The sequence below is a fragment of the Bactrocera neohumeralis genome, chromosome 6 (assembly GCF_024586455.1).
Source record: "Bactrocera neohumeralis isolate Rockhampton chromosome 6, APGP_CSIRO_Bneo_wtdbg2-racon-allhic-juicebox.fasta_v2, whole genome shotgun sequence".
NCBI lineage: Eukaryota > Metazoa > Arthropoda > Insecta > Diptera > Tephritidae > Bactrocera > Bactrocera neohumeralis.
Genome location: NC_065923.1, coordinates 8,305,751 through 8,328,437, shown reverse-complemented (window position 1 = coordinate 8,328,437; position 22,687 = coordinate 8,305,751). Strand labels below are relative to the sequence as shown.

Genomic DNA, 22,687 nt, shown 5'->3' with positions numbered 1-22,687 from the left:
AACCGGGAACCCTTTTAAGAACGAAAAAACCTGGAGGTGACAATACTACCACAAGAGAAGTTACAACCACAATTATAACACTGATTTCGGACCAATCCTAACAATAACTGTTTGTGGGCAGCTAGTTCTCAGTGAAGTGTGAGAACTAAAAAGTTCAGCTACCGAGCTTTCCAGCCGAATAAAAAAGTCGATAAGAAGTAATAAAAATAAAAAAAAAATATTTTGGCGATGAGCTGCTTAATAGTTTCAAAGATAACGTCTATTTTAGTCAGCACGAGCGTAAAGGGGCCCTTGTATCCATATTTCCAAATAGGGATCCCATCGCTTCGATCGCAACCAGCAGTCTATTGGACTTTACCAGTATGCCGGGGCTAGATGAGTCTTTGTGATTTAGGAGAGGGCACAGTAGACCTAAGATCGCGGTGTATTCCTCGTTTATCATTCAATCAAGGGGCCACCAATATCTTTCGACACCAATTGGGAGACCTTCTTCGCTAGCTATAATACATATATATTCGTAAGCCTACATGTGCTTGTGTTCTATTCTATGTATTTAAGTATTGAAAAAGTATTCAAATTGGCAAATTAATTAATTTCCGGTTGTGCCTGTTGTGCTTCTTATACGAAAGCTAATTTCGGGTTTTGCGTTGCGTGTGTTTTGTTCTGTGCTTCTTTATTCTGGTTTAGGCTTGTTGCCTTTTACACCAAATTTGGCAAACAAAGTAGAATGAATGTGTATACAGAAGTGGGTGCGTTCACCATACTCAACAGTCCAAGGCTGGCAAGACACAGGGCACATATGCTAGGGAATTATTATTAAAATATGTAATTGCATGGAAGCTTCACTACTTACTTACGCCACGCTGTAAAGCGAAAATGAATCACAATGCTAATAATTTGAGAGATTGGACTGCGAAACGAGTTAGCGGTGATATCTAGCACGAGTGTAAGCTTTTTGTGATAGGAGGACCACGAAGGGGGTGTTAGTTTTTATTGATATTCCCGATTTCCATAGAAGATTTGACTCAGGTGTAGAACCATATGGTAGATGAAAGATTAAGTGTGATCTTTTTTTTTGGTTTCTTGAATTATCAATTGATTGAAAGACCCCAAATAATAATCGTTAAAAAAACTTGTGTTTGCACTATTTGCTATGAACAAAGTGCCAAAATTTGAATTTATGCATAAAATATTTTAATTTAAGCGGATATTATCTTTGGTCATTGCCAAATATTTAAAATGGACAAGATTTGTCATTATTAGCAAATTGGATCTCACCTTGACGTCGATTTTATAATTTTTTTTTTGATTTTTTTGCTGCTGCTCAATCAAATGCACAAAATCCCACACGGAAGCAAGTCCTAAGCGCGTTCATTAGTTGTAAAAAAGTGTAATGAAACGTCGATCAAATTCATGAAAACGAAATCACTAATGACCACAACAACAACATAAGATTTAATACAAACACACATACACATATAAACGCTCGTCACTTAGTACACGCGGGAATTATTGATTGCGCATGCGTAGCGGCTTTGTTGCAGGTGCTAATTGCGTTTGGCCCGCCAGCAGGTTGAGCGCGCCTGCTCATTGAACATTTGGGCTACGCATGCGCCAAATGGTGAACAAGCAAACACGAAAATCAAATATTAAAAGAAAACCACCAAAATATTTTCAGTTTTTTGTCGTTAACTTATGGTGATTACGTATGCAAACACCCATCGAAGTGATGTAAGAAAGTGAAATGAATGCAATAAAAAAAAAACAAAAAAAAAAAATAAAATTAAAAAAATAAAAATTAATAAATAAATAATAAAAAAGAAGAATTACAGCGAAATACAAACAATAATTTTCACAAAAAATACAAATACTTGAGTTATTTGAAAGTCTTGACGAAATAATTAATATTTTCAGCAGCGCTAACATGTGAAATTCGAAAAGTAGAAACAAAAACAATAACAAAAACACAAAAGTAATAATAATAATAGCAATAACAATAAAAGAAACATTAAGCGACCGAGGCATGATAGCTCCCTTACTTTCACCTGCATGGCGACCTTTTGTAACGGAAAATATTGCCAAAAACAAAGTGTCGAAACGTGATATCGAAACTTAATTAAGGAAAATAAAAGTGCCCTCAAGCTCTCTTTGGGTGTTCATCGAAGCGAGGCTGGCGTTTGATTTGCCCGAAGCGCGCCGAGTAATGCAAGAAAATGACAAATTCTTCTGCGCATACAAACGCTACAAAATCTGCCCCAAGATGGAGATACCAACAACAAAGTATCTAGCAGATTACTTATACGTCGTGCATGAGGATGTGCCATTCCGTTATTATCGCAAAGTAAGTGTGTTGGTGTGGCGCGTGCATTAACTATTAACTCTACTTATTAAGATTATAACTGTTATTTATTGCATTAAGTTTTCATTATCATTTCACGAAGCCCACGCAAGTTCGTATTTCGAGTTCGCTTAATGTAGTTATGGTAGTGCGTGTTTCGTGTTCATTCGATTGAAGTTATGAATCAAAATGCAAAATGCGGGAAACACTTTTGCTCTTCTTTAATATCATTACAACATTTGAAAGTGCTTTAAGTAATAAATTATTAAATATTTTTATTTAAAAAAATACTTTACTTAATTGCGTAACATGAAACTGAAATATTTGCATTGAATGTTAATTGAAAACTATTGAATTATCTTGAGTGACTAGGCGAATGAATCCTTCCGTGAGATAAGTTTAGTATTGTGAATGTGTCGAATTCGGGTATTACTTCTTGTTCTTCTTTAATGGCGTAGACACCGCTTAAGCAGTTACAGTTTACAACAGCGCGCCAATCGTTCTTCCTTCCCTCTATTGGGCGCCAATTGGTGATTGCAAGCGAAGCCAGGTCCTTTTCCACCTGGTCTTTCCAACGGAGTGGCGGTCTTCCGCTTCCTCTGCTTCCCCCGGCGGGTACTGCATCGAAAACTTTCAGAGCTGGAGTGTTTTCAACCATTCGGACGTCATGACCTAGCCAGCATAGCCGCTGTCTCTTAATTCGCTGAACTATGTCAATGTCGTCGTATATCTCATACAGCTCATCGTTTCATCGAATGCGATATTTACCGTGGCGCAAAGGATCATAAATCATTCGCAGAACCTTTCTCTCGAAAACTCGTAACGTGGACTCATCAGATATTGTCATCGTTCATGCCTCTGCACCATATAGCAGGACGGGAATAATAAGCGACTTGTAGAGTTTGGTCCTTTTTCGTCGAGAGAGGACTTTACTTCTCAATTGCCTCAGTCCGAAGTAGCACCCGTTGGCAAGAGTTATTCTGCGTTTGGGTTTCGACATTGTTATTGGTGTTAATACTTTTTCCAAGATGGACGAAATGATCTTCGACTTCGAAATTATGACTATCAACAGTGACGTCGGAGCTAAGTCACTAGTGCGACGACTGCTTGTTTGATGACAGGAGATATTTCGTCTTACCCTCGTTCACTACCATACCTATTTGTTTCCTAGATTTGTAGATTGAAAAAGTCGCACGATAGGGAGTCGCCTTGTCTGAAACTTCGCTTTCTTCGGAGGTTTTATTATTGCTCAACGTCAGTTTACGCAGATTGGGTCTCAATTTTTGTGGATTGGACAGAACGTATTAAATTGAGGGAGTCCGACCATATTTTACATAAAATGGCGCATCAACGTCAGTTTCGCCGCAGATTGTGGGGCAATCCATCGGCCCCCGCCGCTTTGTTGTTCTTCAGACGGGTAATTGCTATTTGAACTTTTTCATGGTCTGGCAATGGAACGTCAGCCTATTGTCTTTGATTGGAGAATCGGGTTCGCCATCTCCTGGTGTTATGATATCACTGGAATTTAGCAGGCAGTAGAAGTCTTTCCCACATTCTTTTTTTAAGTCCACATCATTTATATGAAGCCTAAACAACAAAATTTCTTTTTTCATTCACTGTGAACTTTGTGTCTCAAAAAGTATTTATGGAAAGAGTTCATCTTCATTACTGTAATATGAAGAAAACTGCAGCCGTGAATTTTCTCTAGCTGAGCCAAAAGTTATTTGCTTGGAAAACGGAGAATATCGTGGGCGGCCAAAAAGAGCTTGACGATGAGCGACTGAAAGCATGAGTTCTCTTTGGGAGTCACTCAACCCGTCATTTCAAACTTTAAAAAGCATCCGAATACATTCAGAAATAAGGAAATTGGGTGCCATATAAATTGTAACAAAGATGCGATGAAAGACAATTTTTCATGTCAGAAATGTGGTTAAAATTTTGCAAAAAATGCGCAAATGTTATTATGGATTTTGCAATAAAATTTCTTTATTTGTTATATAAAATTTTATATCAGAGAAAAGCTTTACAAAAGGCTGTAATACTCCACAATTGTGCAAACGGGTCTGCCTAATTCGTTAGACTACATTTCACACAATTTATGCATATATGTATACTCACACACACATATACACTAATTGCAGTTTTTGTACCCTTTTGTTGACTGATGTTTAATAAGTGATAGCGAGCACTATTGGATTACCGTGTTCGGTTCATTTCACTTGAAGTCATTGACAGCAAATCGTTTGCCGTTCCGTTGGCGAATTGTTTGTAAATGCAATGCCTGGGAAGAGAATGTCAAATAAGTAACTGTAAAATAATGGAGGAGCAACCAGAGGTGTTGTTTGCAGTGCACACATTCATATTTACATACAGCGTTGTGGAAGAAAAAGTTTTGAATGACCGTCGATACGATTACAATACCGTTACAAACCTGTGAATAATTGTCTTTCAATGCTTTGAAGTGCTCAATTTATTGCTTCGAAGCAGAGATGTGCGAAATAATAATAGTTCGGCAAATGGCGGTCACTGGCAGTCATCTCTTGAATGGCATCGGGAAGACATAAAAAGTGCGTTATAACACTTTTTATTTAGAGTAGTGTGCAGAAGACTAGTGCCTCTGACAGTGCCACCAATCTAGAAAAAAAAGTATTTCAATGAATGGGGTTTCGCGCGAAATTTAAACTATGAAATCTCAGTATTTTTGCCCACATTAGATCGAAGATGCTATTTTCTTTAAAAAACCTAAAAATAAAATAGCAATTCATTAAAATTAGGTAAATTACACTGGTTCTTATTTATCACATGTTTATTATTGAGTATCGAAAAATTCATTTTGGCTCATTATTTTCCCCAGATCCACTTAACGGGTGTTTCAGTGTAGTATTTTCATTGTTCGCCGCTTCGCTTGCGCCCCTCACTTCGTTTTTCTGCTCTTACTATAGTCTTCTGTTAATTGCCTTTTTGCACATTTAGTTGCTAATAAGCCGTTTTGCATAACATTATTGTTGTTGTGTTCTGCTGTTTGTATGGGCACTCGTTTCAGTTTATTGCGAATTTCGTAAACTGATTCTAACAAGTTTCGCTAAGTGCAATTTTAGCACTCCAGTAGACGTGTGCAGTAAATATCGGTTGTTGTTGTTGGTGTTATTGTTTCTGTTTTATTTTTCACGCGTTTCAAATTCTTCTCAAGTCGCCTGCTCTCCATACAAACATACATATGTATACATATACATAATTATAGGTACCTAAATTGGTGTGAAAGTATTTTCACGCCTTTGTTGATGAGCTGCTTTTAATTATTTTGTAATATCATTCATTCGCAGCGCTGTCACTTTCTTCGTGGCGCGCTGAACGCTGCTAAATTTGTGTAAACGCTCGCTCATGCTAAAGTAGTCTGCAATTTCTTAAGCATTTCTTTTCACATTCTCTTAAGCGTTTCCCTCGGCATTTAGGTGCATTTACATTTATTTAGTGGCACACAAATGTCTCCCTTCACACATCTTCCGGTTGTGCGTGTAGCTGCAGACTTTCAGCATCGACGCGGTTTAAACCGCAAAACTTTCAATTTCTCCCCAACTTAATGCTGGCTCACATGCGGGCACTGCGTGGATTTGCTCTTCTTGATTACTGCAATTACCTTAGTTGGTGTTACTTTTATTGGCGCAGTTATGCTTGCTGCTTGTTGTCATTGAATGCTTCGCACAGTGGGCCAGTTCGACATAAATTCTTTTGCAAATATGAAACAGGAAAAGTTACTCAATCGGATGTATTTTATGCAATAAATGGTCATAAAAGCCAAACCAAGTACAGGGTTTTTAATAAGATGACGACAAAAGCAAAAACGGTTTGTGAAAGTACATTCGATGCCATTATGTGTGGAACTTGATTTCGTTTGCATGGCCACCACGGGCACGTTTGCATAAGTCCAGACGCTGAACCCAATTTATGACGGTTTTAAAGCATAAATCGGCCGATACTGCTGCAATTTCACGTTCGGTATTGACGTAGCCCCACAGGAAATAGTCTAATGGCGTCAAATCGCACGACCCAGGCGGCCAATTGACTGGGCCATTTCATGAGATAACACGTTCACTAGATTTGGTTTGCAATAAATCGATTGCGACACTCGCTGTGTGGCTTGTTGTGTCGTCCTGTTAGAACCACATATTGTCCAAGTCCACCTCATCCAATTCGGGTAAAAAATATACGGTTATCATTGGGCATAAATGATTCCCATTCAGGAAGGTACGACGATTCTGGTGGCCAAGCGGTTTTAGTTCTTGCGTCAATTTGATCTTGTAAGGATGTGGGCCAAGTTATTCATGTCACAACGATGTCACAGAGATGCCCAATGCTTGAGAACGACGTGTGAGAGACTGATTTGGGTCTTCCTCTACACTACAGGCACTTCTTTGTCTCACTGGCAAGGTAACATTTTGTACTGTGCCTGTTGACTTAAAGTTTTCCACTAGACGCTCAATTGTTGATCTCACAGGACGATTATAACGACCATAAATTGGACGTAGCGCTCTTAAAGTTGAGGCCGAATTTCGGTAGTAAATTTTAATAATTTCAACTCGTTGTTGGATCGTATATCTTTCCATGATAAAATGACAAGCCTTACTGAAGAAAAATTTCAAAAGTGTGGAAAAAATATGGCGTTGTTTCCTGTCCCTATCGGTCTACTTTTCTAGTGCCCTTTTGAGAAACCCTATAACTTTTCTAAATACTTTGAATAAATAAGGGTGTTAAGCTTTAAGTTGGATGGCTTAAAGATACACTTCTTTGATTGGGGAACTGAACTACACTAACTCTTCTCTCTCGCTTTTCATCAATTTTTTTTTGATCTCTAAAAGGCTTCATGACGTTTTTGTTGCATACAAAATTTCTTTTTTTTGTTTATAAAGCTTCTACACCATAAACCAGCCATACACCAATCGTTTGACTTATAATTTTTACTCGAATATTTTATTAGCTTGATTATAAAAAAATGTAAACACTTTATCTAATTGCTTTTTTCACCTCCTCTTCGTTTTCAGACAAAATGCTCGATATTTCGTGGGCTCGTGCTGTGCATCTGCTTGAACGTCACCTACGCCAACATCGTGCGTTTCCCGAGAGAACTGGACAAATACGGTTCGTCGTATTTGATTCCATACATAACACTATTGTTTCTAGTCGGCTTGCCAATTATCTTATTGGAGATATCAGTGGGACAGTTTTTGGGCCAAAGTGCAGCGCACACCTGGACCGCCTCGCCCATATTTAAAGGTAAGTGAGAGAGAACAGTCATAAAAACCAAAACTAACGAAATTAGTTAAATGCTTATGCGTGTGTGATAAATTTGGAGCTAATCGTGAGCGTGCAAGATTGCGTGGGTATAAATTGTTAATGATGAAACGCGCCAAAATCAATTAAAATTCATTAGCACAGCGTCGAGAAAAAGAAATTTGAATATTCGCCTTTGCATGCCCAATATTTTGAGGCAGGGCAGGTGTCTGTGGAGCAAAAAATTGCTGTGCATATATTTAAATGTCCGAATTAAGCTGATATGGTGTTATATTGCCATTAAACTTTATATGTGCTAAGTGCAGAATTGTCCAAAATTACTTAAAAGGTTTTAAAATTAAAACAAGAAAAACTGAAACTCCATTTTTTTAACCGGTTTAACAAAAAAGTGTTTCAGCACTTCCTTGCTTTTTATATTATTTTTAGCAAAAATAGTTTTGTTGTAAATTCATAATGTTTAGGAAAGACAAATAATGCAAAAATTGGCTGCAAGGGCTGCAATTAAATAGGGAGGCGTTAAAATTGAAGAAATAACACTAATTATATTTAAAAAATGACGAGTTAACGAGCATGCCAGAAGAAGTGCATATAATTTAAATTGGAATAAGTTGAGGTAAATGAGTACTGTACGGTTCGCTGAAACTTTTGTGAAAGCAGAAAGGTGTATATGGAAACGAATGTATGTATGTATATGCCTATGAACGAAAAATACAATTTAGTGGCAACATCAACTTCCGTTATTTCAAATCAGTCGTTAATTGTTAGCCTAAAAGTATGCAACGATTTTTGAGCGATCTTTACCAAAGCACTATTTAGCAACAGGGTTGCTGCCAAAGCATTGTTTGTTTAGTGTTGTTTGTAGTGTTTTTCCGGTGTGGTGAATACACACGCATTTTCAATTATTTGCTGTGTGATAATGACTGTGGCTTTATGTGCATTTATCACAGCCAAATAAAAACCATCATTTCTTTGCAATCTTCTACAGAGTTTGTCCGGAAAGTAATAGGACTGAGTCGATTTAAAGAAATTCATTGAACCAATTGTTACAATTCTTTAAAAAACTTTCAAAATAGGCTCCTTCTGCGTCGATGCAGCGCTGCCAACGCGATTTTAAGCATTGAAGGCGTTAAAAAAGGCATTCTCCGGAATAGCCTTGAGAGCCGAGGTGCATGCTGCTTGGATCCTCTCTGTCGTCTCAAAATCTTTGCCTTTCATCGGCTTTTTCATCAAGGAAACAAAAAAAGGCCGGAGGCTGCGTTGAGATGCCGGCCTTGGTTAGGTAGCTGTTCACAAGAAAGGCGGTGTGAGCCGGAGCGTTGTCGTGGTGCAACTTCCAATCGGCTGCGATTGACCCTTCGTTTGAGTCTCTTGAGGACTTTCACGTAAAACTTGGCGTTTATGGTTTGTCTAGGAAGAACAAATTCATGGTGGCCTTTGATGTCAAAAAAGACAATGAGCATCGTTTTCACTTTGGATTTGCTCATTGTTCCCTTTTTTGGGGACGCTGGCGTGTGCCACTCGGATTTCCCCTTTGTCTCGGGTTCATACTCAAAGATTCATGACTCGTCACCTGTGATTACGTTATTCAAAAATTGGGGATCACTTTCATACATCTTCAATTTTCTTGGCACACTTCCACTCGCCGCAATTTCTAGTCGTCAGTGAGCACTTTTGGGACCATCTTCGTGCACAACTTGCGCATGTTCAAGTGTTCCGTCACAATGTCATGAACCACAGATTTTGATAAATTTAAACATACTCGGCGGTCTGAGTTCAATGTCGAAGTCGCAGGTCTCCTAGTTTTCTTCAGCGACCTCTTCCCGGCCCTCCAAAAAGGACACCACTTCTTGCTAAAGCATCACCCGGGTAAGCTTGCTTGATCATATCAAAAGTCTCTGTCGCAGATTTACCGAGTTTCGCACAGAGTTTAATCGCGTACCTCTGCTCTAACGAACGCTGCATTTTCGGCTTGCACCACACACAGAAACACGTCGCACAAAAATGTTTGTCTTGACTCTGCAGATGCTCGAAAATAACTGACCAGACGCTCGTTCGTTAGCTAGGAACGCCCACTACCGAATCCAGTCGATGCGCGCACATTCCGACATACAGTCGCGGCGGAAGAAAATCCGTCCTATTACTTTCCGGACAAACCCTTTTAGTCAAGTTGCAGTGCGTGTTGAGGATCTGAGTACTCGTTTGCAAGTCTACATAACTTGGTACTCATAATTGATTTTTTCACTATTTCTTAAATGTATGTATGTGTGTACATATATTGGATGAACGATTTTTTTCTCTAAAAACTTTACTTCGGGTATCTTTAGTGCATCCATACTCTGATAGAAATATGTATGTGTGTGTGCACACAGTCGATGGAGCACTTCGTTTCATTTGAAGCTCCGCCAGCAACAGCAACTCGCCTCGGCAGCAAGAGCATTCGGCTAGTTTGCACAGCGAACACACACACCCACGCACACTCGCAGCCATGCAGTGCGCATGCAACAGCAAAGAGTGGGCGGCGGCTGCAAGCAGGACACAGCATGCAAGGACCAACACATCCGCACCCAATCTACTGGGGGGCCGCCCAACGCTAGCCACCCACTGGACTCCAATCAGATGCTGTCCCGATTTTCATTGCTGTTGCAAGCTGACTGCAATTCGCGGATGTGTTTTCCTTGCAACGCAGCACAAATAGGACATCCATACGCTCTGCTGTCGGGCGGTCTGGTGTTCCGCAGTACAAAACGGTTGGGCACATCCCGTTTCAAAATTGTGCCACCTAACTAACAACAAACCAACTAACAAAAACAACTGAGTAACTACTAAAACAAACTGAATACTGAAAAAACTGGCAATTAAAATGAAATGAATTTAACATTACATACAAACAGACATATATGCAAACTTTCGTCACAACTAAAATGGAAAATGATTTACAGTTGAAAATGACACACAAAGCAAAGCAAAAATTGAATCTGACTCTTAAGGCAAAATCTCCATTGTGGGCAAACGATATAAACGAACCGATACAGATACATAAAAATCAATGAATAATTTGCGCAAAAGCAAACCCAATCAGATTTAAACAGATGCAAAAAGCAAATACGAATACGAAAGCCAACGTGCAAATATGGAAATTCAACTTCAAAAATACCAGGAAACGCATATAGTAACTCTAAAAATCGCAAAATCGCAAAATCGCAAAATCGCATCCGTGTGTCCCGTTTGTGTAAAAACGAAAGTCCAGATTCGCTGTCGTGCCGGCAACAGTTGACGCTGCTCGCAACAACAACGGCAACAACTCACACAGACGACAGCAATAGCTGACGCTGCAGTTGCGGTTGTATGCCCGAAAGCTGTTGCGAGTTAGTGGAGAGAAAAACGAGAGAGCGAGAGTATCTCCCAGAAGTGAGGGAGAGTGCAAAGCGCCAGAGCGACGGCGGTATGGATCTGCAAAAATTAAAACCAATAGATGTTTGAGAATAAATTCTAGCAAATCGAAACGAAAAAAATACCAACTAAAATGGCAAGATGAAAAAACTACTTAACAAAAACACACACAAAGAAGCTGCACGAAAACGAAGCAAATAATAAATACTTGGCAAACTGCCGGAACACAATCTGGTGATCGCCCTTTTTTTTGAAAATGTGAACAGCAATTTCAGAACTAAGATCACATATTTTGAGTGAGATTTTAAAGAACCCTTGAAACTAAAAAAAATTACTATTGTCCAGTTTTTTGCTAAGGGAATCAAAATGGTTGAAATGTTCCAACAAAATATTGGGTAGTCGAAAAAGTCTTTTCGTATTTCTAATCAAACTTCAACTTATTTTTTATTTTATTTTTATAATGAACCTTAATGAACCAACTTTTTGCCATTTTTTCGCTAGAGACATTGTTCGATCAGTTTAAACCTTTCCTGGTTTCTCGGTGAAAAACTGCGACAAGTAATTTTCACAGGCTTCTCTTGAAGCCGACTTTACTCCATTAAGGGAGCTTTGCATTGACCGAAACAAATAGTAGTCCGATGGTGCAAGGTCAGTGCTATATGGTGGATTCATGAAAACTTCCCAGCCAAGCTTTTACAGTTTTTGCCGAGTCATCACAGATGTGTGTGGTTTAGCGTTGTTTTGCTGGAAGACGAAGCCCTTTCTGGTGATGAGTTCTGCCCGTTTTTATTCGATTACTTGCTTCAATGTCATCATTGACAGTAAAATGTAGATTCAATCGTTCGACCAGACTGAAGCAGATGTGTGTGGTTTAGCGTCAATCCTGGCTTTGCGACCATTTGTTTTGCTGGAAGATTTGATCCACTTTTCGCCCATTTTTCAGAAATGGTGATGAGTTCTGCTATTAAATTTTTTATTCGATTACTTGCTTCAATGTCATCATTGACAGTAAAATGTAGAATCAATCGTTCGACCAGGCTGTAGCAGCGCGTGGTGTATTTCCTTTCCAATCCCAAATAATGTCACTATACGAAAATGCGCCAGTTTTTTGCATATTGTCTTATTTATTATTACATATATCATAAGCGTTTGAACTCTCTTCTGATCCGAACAATAGTACTCATTGCTTTTGTGCTCTTCTCTATTCTCTTCCACAGGCGCCTGCATCATCAGCCGCTTCGCTTCATGGCTGTCGACGATTTGGGTATCGCTGCAAGCCGTCTTGGCGGTGGCCTACATCGGCATGTTCATCGTCAATACGCTGCCTTTTCGGGAGTGTGTGGGCAACGTGAAGATGGCGCTGGTAAGTGGTTGTTGCTGTAGTAGCACGTATTATAGCCGGCATGTTGCTGGCACGCTGCCGCCTTAAATGGGCGCGCGCTGATTGCGACCGTGACTGATTGTGCGAACAAATCATTTCGGGCTGCAGCGGTGATTAATTGACCATTTCACATATTTATTGGATTTTTATTACGGTTATTTGCGGTTAATAATACTTTTGCTCTAATTTGTTGTTCTGTTGCTTCCTCCAATCATTCAGAATGGCTACACAGTGACGGGAAACAGCGGGCAAGAATGCTTGCAGCGTACGTTCTTAACGCCGTTCTGGGAGAATCCCATGTATTTCGGCATGCTGGCCGTTGGACTGATCGGTATTTGGATCGTGGTCATGTTGTGGTGAGTATTTCGTTAGTGAAACGTAAATTAATTGCTTACTTAACTTAACTAATTGATGACTGCCAAAATGTCATGCCGGCGATTGAGAGGAAAAAGAACTAAAGACTTTTGTTGATTGTTTGCATTTGCTTAGATCCGTACTCTAATTGATTAGGTGTGTTGAAATGTGCAGTTAAATAGCCATTAATAACAAGTAAGAATTATTACTTTTGCTTTCTGCGGTGACGTTTCAATTATCGTTTAGACAAAGATGAGTATTGTTTCAATTGCTGTAGGCAACCAGTGAGTTATTCCACGTCTGTTAAATATTCTCTGGACTATCTTTCATTAAAAATTTAATCTGAAAATAAACTATCTCGACAAAATAGATTATCTGCTATTTTTTTCATGGCAGCTAATGACAATTTGAGGAAAATTACTCTACTCATCCTTTTATAAAGTCTAATAGTTTTGTTCTCCTAACGGTTGTTTAATCATTTAAAACGTAAAGGATTGTAAATATAAAACAAGATACGTAAGGAAAATATCTGTTCATTGAAATATACTATATAAATTCGATTTAGTATATCATAGATTTTTGGAATATGGAGAATATGTGAGCTTTAAAGTATAATTTTCGCTGTAAATATAGTGATAAAACTGAGTATATGAGTGTAATCCAATTGTAGGCTCCAAGTGTAGCCAGGTCCTTCTCCACCTGGTCTTTATAACGGAGTTCCTCTGCTTCCCCCGGCGGAAACTGCGTCGAATACTCTCAGAGCTGGAGTGGTTTCATCCATTCGTACGACATGGCCTAACCAGCAGATCCGCTGTCTCTTAACTCCCAGAACTATGTCAATGTCGTCATATATCACATACAGATGTTGTAATCGTCCATGACACTGCATCATATAGCAGGACAGGGATGATGAGTGACTTGTAGATTTTGGTCTTTGTTAGTGGAGAGAGAACTTACTTCTCAATTGTCTACTCAGTCCGAAGTAGCACCCGTTGGCAAGAGTTATTATGCGTTGTATTTTGAGTCCGACGTTTTTAATGCTGGTTCCAGGATAGACGAAATTAACTACGACTTCGAAGTTACGCCAATCTTGTAGTAGATTGTACCTAGAGAAGGTTCAGCTCTGCAGCTCGAATTAGTTTCTCCAGCAGTAGATTGAAGAAGTCACACGATATGGAGTCGCAATATCGTTTGGTATCGAAAGACTCGAAGAGGTTCTTCCCTATCCTCACGGAGCTGTTGATATTGCTCAACTTCAGTTTACACAGCCGTATTAGTTTTACGTGGTTAAAAAAATCAGACAAAACATCTCTTTTCACAGGTCTCTTCCAAGTCTTGGCACATGGTGAATGTCTGATTAGTTGTTGATTTTCTAGGCCTATAGCCACACTGATAAAGTCCCATCAGTTTGTTGACGGTGGACTTTAATCTTTCACACAATACGCTCGTTAGAACCTTATATGCGATGTTGGGGAGACTTATCCCACGGTAGCTGGCGCAGATTATAGGTCACCCACTTTTCGTCTTGTAATATTGCCAAGACATTTCCCTGTTTTGATCCTTGCAAGTTACAAGAACATAAAATTTTCGGTTTTACCCGAATTTAGCCCTTCCTTACTTTTCTTTTTTCATTTTTTCTATCAATAAGAGATTTTTTGCGAGCGGACAGAGTAATTGATAGTCATGCAAATCAGTTAATTAGACATGAATACACTTTAAATACTCAAATGTAACATAAATTTACATGCAAATAAATTAATATTTTTACTGCTATTGTAGTCACACTTACACACACATGCACATTCATAGACAAACTCTCAGCAAGCCCATTTGCACATTTTATTGATACATCCGCATAATCTTTCATCTTAATTTGGATATACCCAGCTAATATTTTATGTAAATGTTTTTTGTTTTGTTTCTTTTTGACATAAGTCTTGTTAAATTTTATAAATCCGCGGCTATTTAACTACTATTCTATTTTTAAAAATTATTTAAATTTGTTGCTTTTCACACGCGTGCGTCCATGGTGTGTGTCACTTTGGTGAATTCTTCTTTTCATTGTCTCAAGCGGTTGGCCAATTCTCTTTCTGTTTTCTGTCAGTCAAATAAAAAATCAAATAAAACATAAAAATTATGCTTTTACTGCAAACAAAATTCAATACAATTTTTTTTTATTATTTAATTACGTTTTAATTACAAACTTGTTTGATGTTCGAATTTGACATTAATTTATGTTTTCATCTGACGTCAGAAGCCATTCTTCACTCGTAGCTCAAGTAACAACCGATCAAAACAAACATATGTATTTGTTGCTGACATTTAACCTTAGCAACTTGTCGCTCAGAATGTTTCTTGATTGACATTGAAAGTGCGTGCATAAACACATCCAACCTTATCCTATGTCTATATGAATATGAAACTCCAATTAAGACTTACATTTTTTTTGTCATTTCTACTCCTACAGCACGCACAATGGCCGTTTCCTGCGCCGCAGTCTCTTCTTCTTCGGCATACTGGGCTTTCTGCTGCTGTGTTGCCTCACCGGCTGGGAAGTGCACAATTCGTTCCAGCGTTCCTACTTTCCCGAGCTCTGGCCGTTCGACTCGACGTTACTCATGGACTCTAATATCTGGTTCAACGCATTGATGCAGGTACTTTTCGCCACTAACTGCGGCTTTGGCGCTTTGCCCGCAGTCACCGGAAAATTTCTGTACAAAGGCGACGCCGTGCGGACTTCAATCGTTTATTTGTGCTTCAACCTGCTGGTGAATGCAATTGCTGTCACCTTATTTATGGTACAATTCGACCTGTCGGCGAATAGTGGATCCATGATTGAGGAGCTCAAGCCACTCACAGCTGTCTACGATCGCGTCATGTACGATCGCCCCAGCAACGAGCTTATCGCACGCATTATACCCGTACTAATTTATGCGTTGATCGTTATTTCCGCTATTGTGGCAATGACGGTGTCCATCTACACGGTCACACGGTTGGTGCCGCGCCATCCGAATTACGTCATCAGCTTGGTGGCGCTCGTAATGACGATCATATCGCTGGCCGCGCCGAAATTCATAATTGCGCGCATTTTGGATACGCGTATCGTAGGTACAATCTTAATTACGGCGCTTGTCTTCGAGTTGATTGCGATCAGTTGGATTTATGGCGTCAAGAATATCTACACTGATTTGGAATTCTCTATTGGACGGCCGATCTTCAAAGGCTGGATGTGGCTATGGTGCGTCTGCCCAGCCATACTTACCGCGTTGTTGGTGTGGTGGTGTTCGGACGACGATCAGTACGATCTGCTGGCGGAGTACGTACCACGTTGGGCACCCATTCTACTCGCGCTAGCAGTGATCTTCATAATAGCTTGTGTGCAGATATTCCGTCAAGTTGAGTACAATTTCTTCGGCATGATCTGCGAGGCCTCCAAACCAGCGAAGGAGTGGGGACCAACCGATCCCTTAGCGCGCCATGCCTGGAAGCAATGGCGTTCGGTATGTCAAGATACTGGGCGACGTGATTTCACGCTACGCCGACGTGGTACCCGCGACTACACGCACTCCATCAAGAAAGGACAATATTCCAGCTCCGGCAAATATGCGAATGGTCACGCCACGCAGCAGAACTGGAAGCAATCTACCACCGGCAACAGTTCGCCTAACTACAGTGGCTCAATGTTCGGTGATTCCGCTATTGAGGAAGACATTAGCGTCGATAAGTTTCCTGGTGTTTCACAACAGTTTATGCCCTTCCAGAACAGTGATGGCAAGCCGCTGCGTTATTCAAATCGCTCACGCGCTCAGCCACAACAACGTTCAAATGCGCAGCAACAACAACAACCACAGCAACAATATATAGATCAACACAGACAATACCAGAATCAGCAGCTTGAGGACGAGCCACTGCCAAGCCCGCCACCACCACCTCCCAGCCACGTGCACGCCATGCGTGCGCACAACGCGAACGCCGAGAAGCATCGTGAGATAGTCTATATACGCCGACTCTCTGAGGATGGCCGCCACGCGACGCGCATCGAAATAACACCCTCCAACGAGTCCATCACATACGGCAGCTCGAATGCCATCACAGCCAATGGCGGCGCGCGCAACCCGTTGAGCCGAGTCGGTGCAAGCGGACCGCACGGCGCCGCTTACGTGAAGCGCTCCTCCAGCACCAGCATGGCCGAACACAACCGACACTCCATCGTGAGTGTGGGCGGCGGTGGCCTCGTAGGAGGTGTCGCTGGCGCCAAACTACCACCCCACAACGCGAATGGCAGCGCGGATCACATCTGCTGGCGGAAGTTCACGGTGAATCCGCAGGAGTACTCCACGGAGCTGTGAGCTCCAAACACATTTGCTGCCACGACGAAGCATCAGCATAAAAATATTTAATAAACACCCACAACAAAAGACTTTTCCGTACCCAAGACAAACTCGTTATAAAAATTACTTTGTAGTTATTGTAGTAATGCATTAGTAATAATCAGACATGTAGTAGTTGTAGTTGTAGTTGTAGTAGTGTAATATGAACACCTAGACAATTCCAAATTGAAATCCAATACTTGTCGCAGAGTACTATTCTCTCTTTTAATTAAGGTCAATTGAAAACAAAAAAAAAAAACTTTGTAAATATTTAACCAAACTAAAATTAATGAATTGATATTTTGTATAAGCTTTAACTGCAGAGTTCAGATTAAAACGACTAACACGAGTAGCATAAGTCATTAAAGTTAACGAATGAAAATCTCTTTGATCATAGATAATGTTAAGAAAAGGGCGGTTGGAGGCGCGAGCGCTGCCGAGGGACTATAAGAAATAAGTAACTGTTAACCAAAACTAAAGAGAAATTGTATTTATCCACAAAAGAGATACGAAAGTAGGGAATGTAAGATTATGGAATGAATTTAACGTATGTATTAGGAACATTATCTACTGAGCGCGCAAAAGTATGCAACGCAAATAATTAAAAGCCATATTTAAAGCGCGGCTGAATTATATAGAGTAATGAAGTTAAGGCTCGAGTAGCAACAATTGTTAATCGAAATTAAGTAACATGTTTGTAATCGAGTATAAGTTTTATCAACAAAAAGAGAAATAGTTATGAACCGTTAAAGTGAGCTCGCGTCTAACAACCGTATCTGGAATTTATAGTATTGCGTGAAGCCGATAGCCGCACTTCTGTTGGCTGCGCAAACTAAAGAATGCAACGAAAAATAATATTAGGAATTATACTAAAATTGAGTAAATAAAATCAAATGAAAGACATTGGAAACAAATGTGTTGAAAGCCTTTTAATATATTGCAGGAATGTCAGTAAGTATGAAGCGCTCGTATACACATACAAATGCACGAGTTTGTATAGTACCTTATTTGTGTTTAAACATATTCGGTTTTGAATTTGCGTTTTTTATTTTGCTTTGCTATTCTAGTACTAACTAGTTATGCCTGTCACGATGTGCAAATAAATATATTTCCGGTTTTTCGATACACATGCATAATTAAATTGTGCACTTAAGCCATACAACCTTTAACAACAAATAAAGATTTTGATTTTTAGCACAATTTTTTCAATGAACTGAAAACCACTTAAAGTGTGATCTATTTCGAGGTTTCCTACTTTTTTAATGAAAAAACGCAGAAGCTTCTAATTTAATAGGGAATTATTATTATTATCATATCTCAGATAGTCTATCCGTTGAGTCCAATTTTCGATGACTCGTTCGAGCATTCCGACTGGTAAGTGGCGAATGACACATGTGAATCGACTCTCAACGGTGTTCGTGTACACTCTGAGCTACAGCTGTAATATTTTCTTCACTGCGTGTTGGACGTGAACTATTTGGTCGAATATTATCCAATAATGAATGCTAGGTCTCAAGATGGGTGATGGTGTTGCGAATAGTATGCTCAGTAGGCCGATTATGCTATCCACAAGTTAAGCGGAGCGCGCGAAACACATTCTTTACAGAACGTGAGTTTTCGTAATAAAATTGAACGATTTATAAATGTTGTCCAGGCATAAGTATTTCCATGATGAAATGCCAAACAATACTGACATCAATAACATGACAGCTTGATGCGACTCACGCGTCATATGTCAAAAAAAGGCTATTGAAAAGAGTACATCTACTTGGATCACCCGTTAAAGCTCTCCTCTCCAATTCTACCTCGCTGAGGTTAAATGGAGGAAATTACTGGAATATGTCCATAATATTTTTGTTGCTGGCAATGTTGAAATCAGGTACGTAATCCTCTAAGATTTGTTCGGGTTTCTAACTCTTTTAAGGAACTATATAATAAAGCTGAGTGACCCGCCTGATACAGGTGATGGGATGTGCTAAAATTCACCAGTAAAACCAAATCTAATGTATCACTATGGTTGGCCAATTGGAGTTTTTCAGCATTAAAATTATTACAAAGCCTCTACACAATTGTATGCCCTGCGTCCCCTAATGCAAAAACAGTAGTTTTAAAAAAGATCTGATATGGGTAAAAAAACATTTTGATATTATTTCCAAATCGAAAGTCCGTGTAAAATAAAGCATCCGTTTAAAAACACACACATACCCACAAGCAAATACACGCTCGGACACAACGGGCGGTTAAGGGTTCTGCCATTAAAATATTTATATGTATTACAAGTTGAGCTGAGCTGAGAAAAACTTGTAGGTTTAACTGCAGGGCAAAAGCAAACATATACAGAAAGAGCAGATTAAAAGCTAAACGTTCGCACTTTTTGTGCAACAACGAAAATAAAAAGCCTCTAACTGTTCTGCTCATCTCAACGACACCGACTTAGTTGTCCACGCATTTGAGTTTTGTTTCTATTTTCGTCTGCTCGTATGTTCTTCCAGTTTCAAGGTTGAACAAGTCTAAAACCAGCAACCAAAAATTAAATTAAAATTAGAAAAACCAACAGAGCAACAACAACATGAACTATGAAACAAATCAGAAATCTTTTAAACACATTTGATTTAGCTCCGAAACTTTGCGACCCCTCAATCTAGCGCTAAACTAGCCAGTCAGCCAAGCAAACGGTCGAGCAGCGAACCAGTGAGCCAGTGACAGTATTGAAGAAGTCACTTTTTGGATTTCTGTGCGGTTTTTGTTATTAAATACCAAGACAAATGCGATAACATAAAAGTCGCAGCAGCACATCTGAAGAAGATATTTATTAGCTTTAATTTTAATTTTATTAAAATGCTTTAAACTAGTTTATTGTGCGCTTCTACCCAAAAACCAATCAAGTTCACCTCGGGAGCCACCAAACTTTGAACAATATAACCAAAAATGAATAAAACACAGAAACAAAACTAAAAAAAAAATGCAAATACAAACTTGTATGTTTAAAAACTTTATTCAAATTTTAATACTTACCAAAGCCATAGTCTTAGAAGTTTGAAAAAAAAAACCTCGCAAATATTATAAGCGATTTAGTCGCAGGCATTAGGCAAAAGCACAAAAAACACGAATGACAATTAATAGTTGGTCTCGCACAAATATTATTCCACACGTGGTCACATAAAGAAGGAAAAATCAGCCTTTGTGACGCACGGCATAGCCAAAAATAGAGATGTAAATCCCGAACAGTCACATGCTATTCAATTATACATGAGTATATAACACATATACCCAAAAAGTGTCAAATCCTTTTTGAGTTGGTTCGATAAAAGAAACTTAATATTAGGTAATAAAGTCTTATCGCTGTGCCTAACCATTGCCTTACTTAAATGAACCAAAGCATGTTAAATATGCTATCTTCTATCTCCTTTCATAGATTTGCCTCAGAGTAAGCACCGAACAGCACAGTTCACAGATCGAAACATAACTCTATTAGCCGCCTTCATACTGTCAAATGTCAAAAGTTCACGGGATCTACAAATGAGCAGCTTCTTGAAGAGAAAATGACGTTTGCAAAATTTCAAAACCATGTTTTAAAAACTGAGGGACTAGTTCGTATATTTACAGACGGACTGAAAGACAGACGGACAAGGCTAAATCGACTCAGCTCAATATACTGATCATTTATACAGGGTGGCGCAAAAGTAATCTTCCTATCAGAAGATGCTATAAATTTTGCAGTTGACCTCTAATGTCAGTCTGACATTTGTGTAGTAAACACATGCGAAATACAAGTAAATAAACAATGGTACGCTACACTGCTCCAGAACGCAGGTTATTGGTGACTATTTATTTGACCAATAATGGGCTGGTGACTTTGGCACAACGTGAATTTCGTCACAGATTTCCTGGCCGTCCGACGCCTACTGGTGAAACACTGCGACGTTTAAAACGAGACAAGCAGAAAATGTTTAGAATATTGCTGCTGTTTCCGAGCATGTCATGGAAACGCCGTCGACATCGACCAGACGACGCAAATGGTATCAGTCGAATATATCCGAATTTTTACAGATGTGTATGTTTCCGTACAAAGTTATCTTGCTGACACACCAATCGCATGTTTCCCTCAAGTCAATTCCACCAAGAGGAATGATTTTTGGTCAAAAATAAAACTATGTGTTTAGTTTGTGCATCAGCACACACTGCACGTACCACAACCGATTTTTATGCTGAAGGATGCATTTATGCTACCTCCCGTTTTGGCGATTTGTACTGGCCAGCAAGATCGCTTGATTTGACCGCTCCAGACTTCTTTTTGTGGGGCTTTTTGAAGTCGCGGGTTTATGTCAACAAGCCTCAGACTCTTACAGCTCTTAAAGACAATATCCATCAAGAATGTGAGGACCTATCGCCGGAAGTTCTGGCCAAAGTGATGGAAATTGCCGTAAAAAGGGCTCAAATGACAATCAACTGTGGCGGCGGCCATTTACATGATATCATATTCTCGACTTGATGTGAAAAAATTTAAAAGACCAATTAAAAATATTCCACAAGTAGAATTTTTTAATTTTTTAAGAAAATTACAGCCAAAAAACATCGGAAGGTTAGTTTTGCGCCACCTGTTATGTGTATATACTTTATAGGGTCTCCGGCGCTTCCTTCTGGGTGTTACAAATTTCGTGGCAAACTTAATATACCCTGTTCAGGGTATAAAAACTGGTGCAAAAAGAAGAGATTCAAATCAAATCCCGCACATCCGAATGTTTTCAAATAAATTTTCTTCGACATGTATGTGCCTTCTAAAAATATTTAAGATAACGTCAAAAATCGATACTCAACCCAGGAAGAAAATGCTCCGAAATTTACCGAAATGCCACACACTCTGCTTCCTATACGCTGATATGCGCATCACTAGCACACACGCTCAATTTAAATGTGTTAATTTTCAATTTATTTCAAATTAGAAATAATTAGTTAACATACACATTAGCCAACTAGTCTGAAGTATTTTAAATGAAGCTAAGAATGTAGAAGGTCATTGAAACAGCTCACATATATTTCACTCCAACATACTATATATATGTGCATATGTATGTATGTATGCCTGTGTGTGTATATGTGCGCCAAACTGGAATTATATAATATATTAGTTTAGCGAATCTCTTACAATGCTATCTCGCATTATTGAGCGATTAGGATAAGCCAATTTCCACTTTGCTCTAATCTGCTTTTGTCACGTAGTTTTTTTACAAATCATACATAAAGCAATAGTTTATCTACACCACAAACAGTATATATTTATATTTACCGTATTACCCGTTGCTGAAAAGGTACTCGTCCAATACGTGGCTTTTAAAAATATTTTCTGGTGGATTTCTCACTGCACTACGGAAAGCAAGTTAAAGTTTCCACCGAAGTGCTGCTGGAGATTTAATTTATAGCATAGAGTTCATTCTGGGAGACATTTTGATCGTATTGTATGAAGTTTTAATTGGGTGCTCCTAAGGGCAAAGGTTGTTTAGTTAAAAATTTGCTTAGATCCATTTTCATAATGTGAATAGGGTATGGGATGTTTTCCCCGAAGTT

At 39.2% G+C, this 22,687-nt stretch overlaps 1 protein-coding gene across 5 annotated transcripts in view; it reads left to right on the top strand.

Moving 5' to 3' along the window:
- The window catches only part of LOC126763682 (sodium- and chloride-dependent glycine transporter 2), a 73,971-nt gene extending 55,935 nt beyond the window's left edge, over positions 1-18,036 (top strand). For 2 of the 5 annotated variants that reach the window (XM_050481414.1, XM_050481415.1), the window contains exons 3-6: positions 7,378-7,609; positions 12,235-12,380; positions 12,618-12,754; positions 15,220-18,036. In XM_050481414.1, coding sequence (XP_050337371.1) covers positions 7,378-7,609; positions 12,235-12,380; positions 12,618-12,754; positions 15,220-17,101 — 2,397 coding nt within the window. In that variant the 3' untranslated portion in view covers positions 17,102-18,036. Of the gene's footprint in view, positions 1-1,678; positions 2,342-7,377; positions 7,610-12,234; positions 12,381-12,617; positions 12,755-15,219 lie in introns of all 5 variants that reach the window. The other 3 variants (XM_050481418.1, XM_050481416.1, XM_050481417.1) reach the window with 3 other exon arrangements.
- Positions 18,037-22,687: the final 4,651 nt, after the last annotated feature.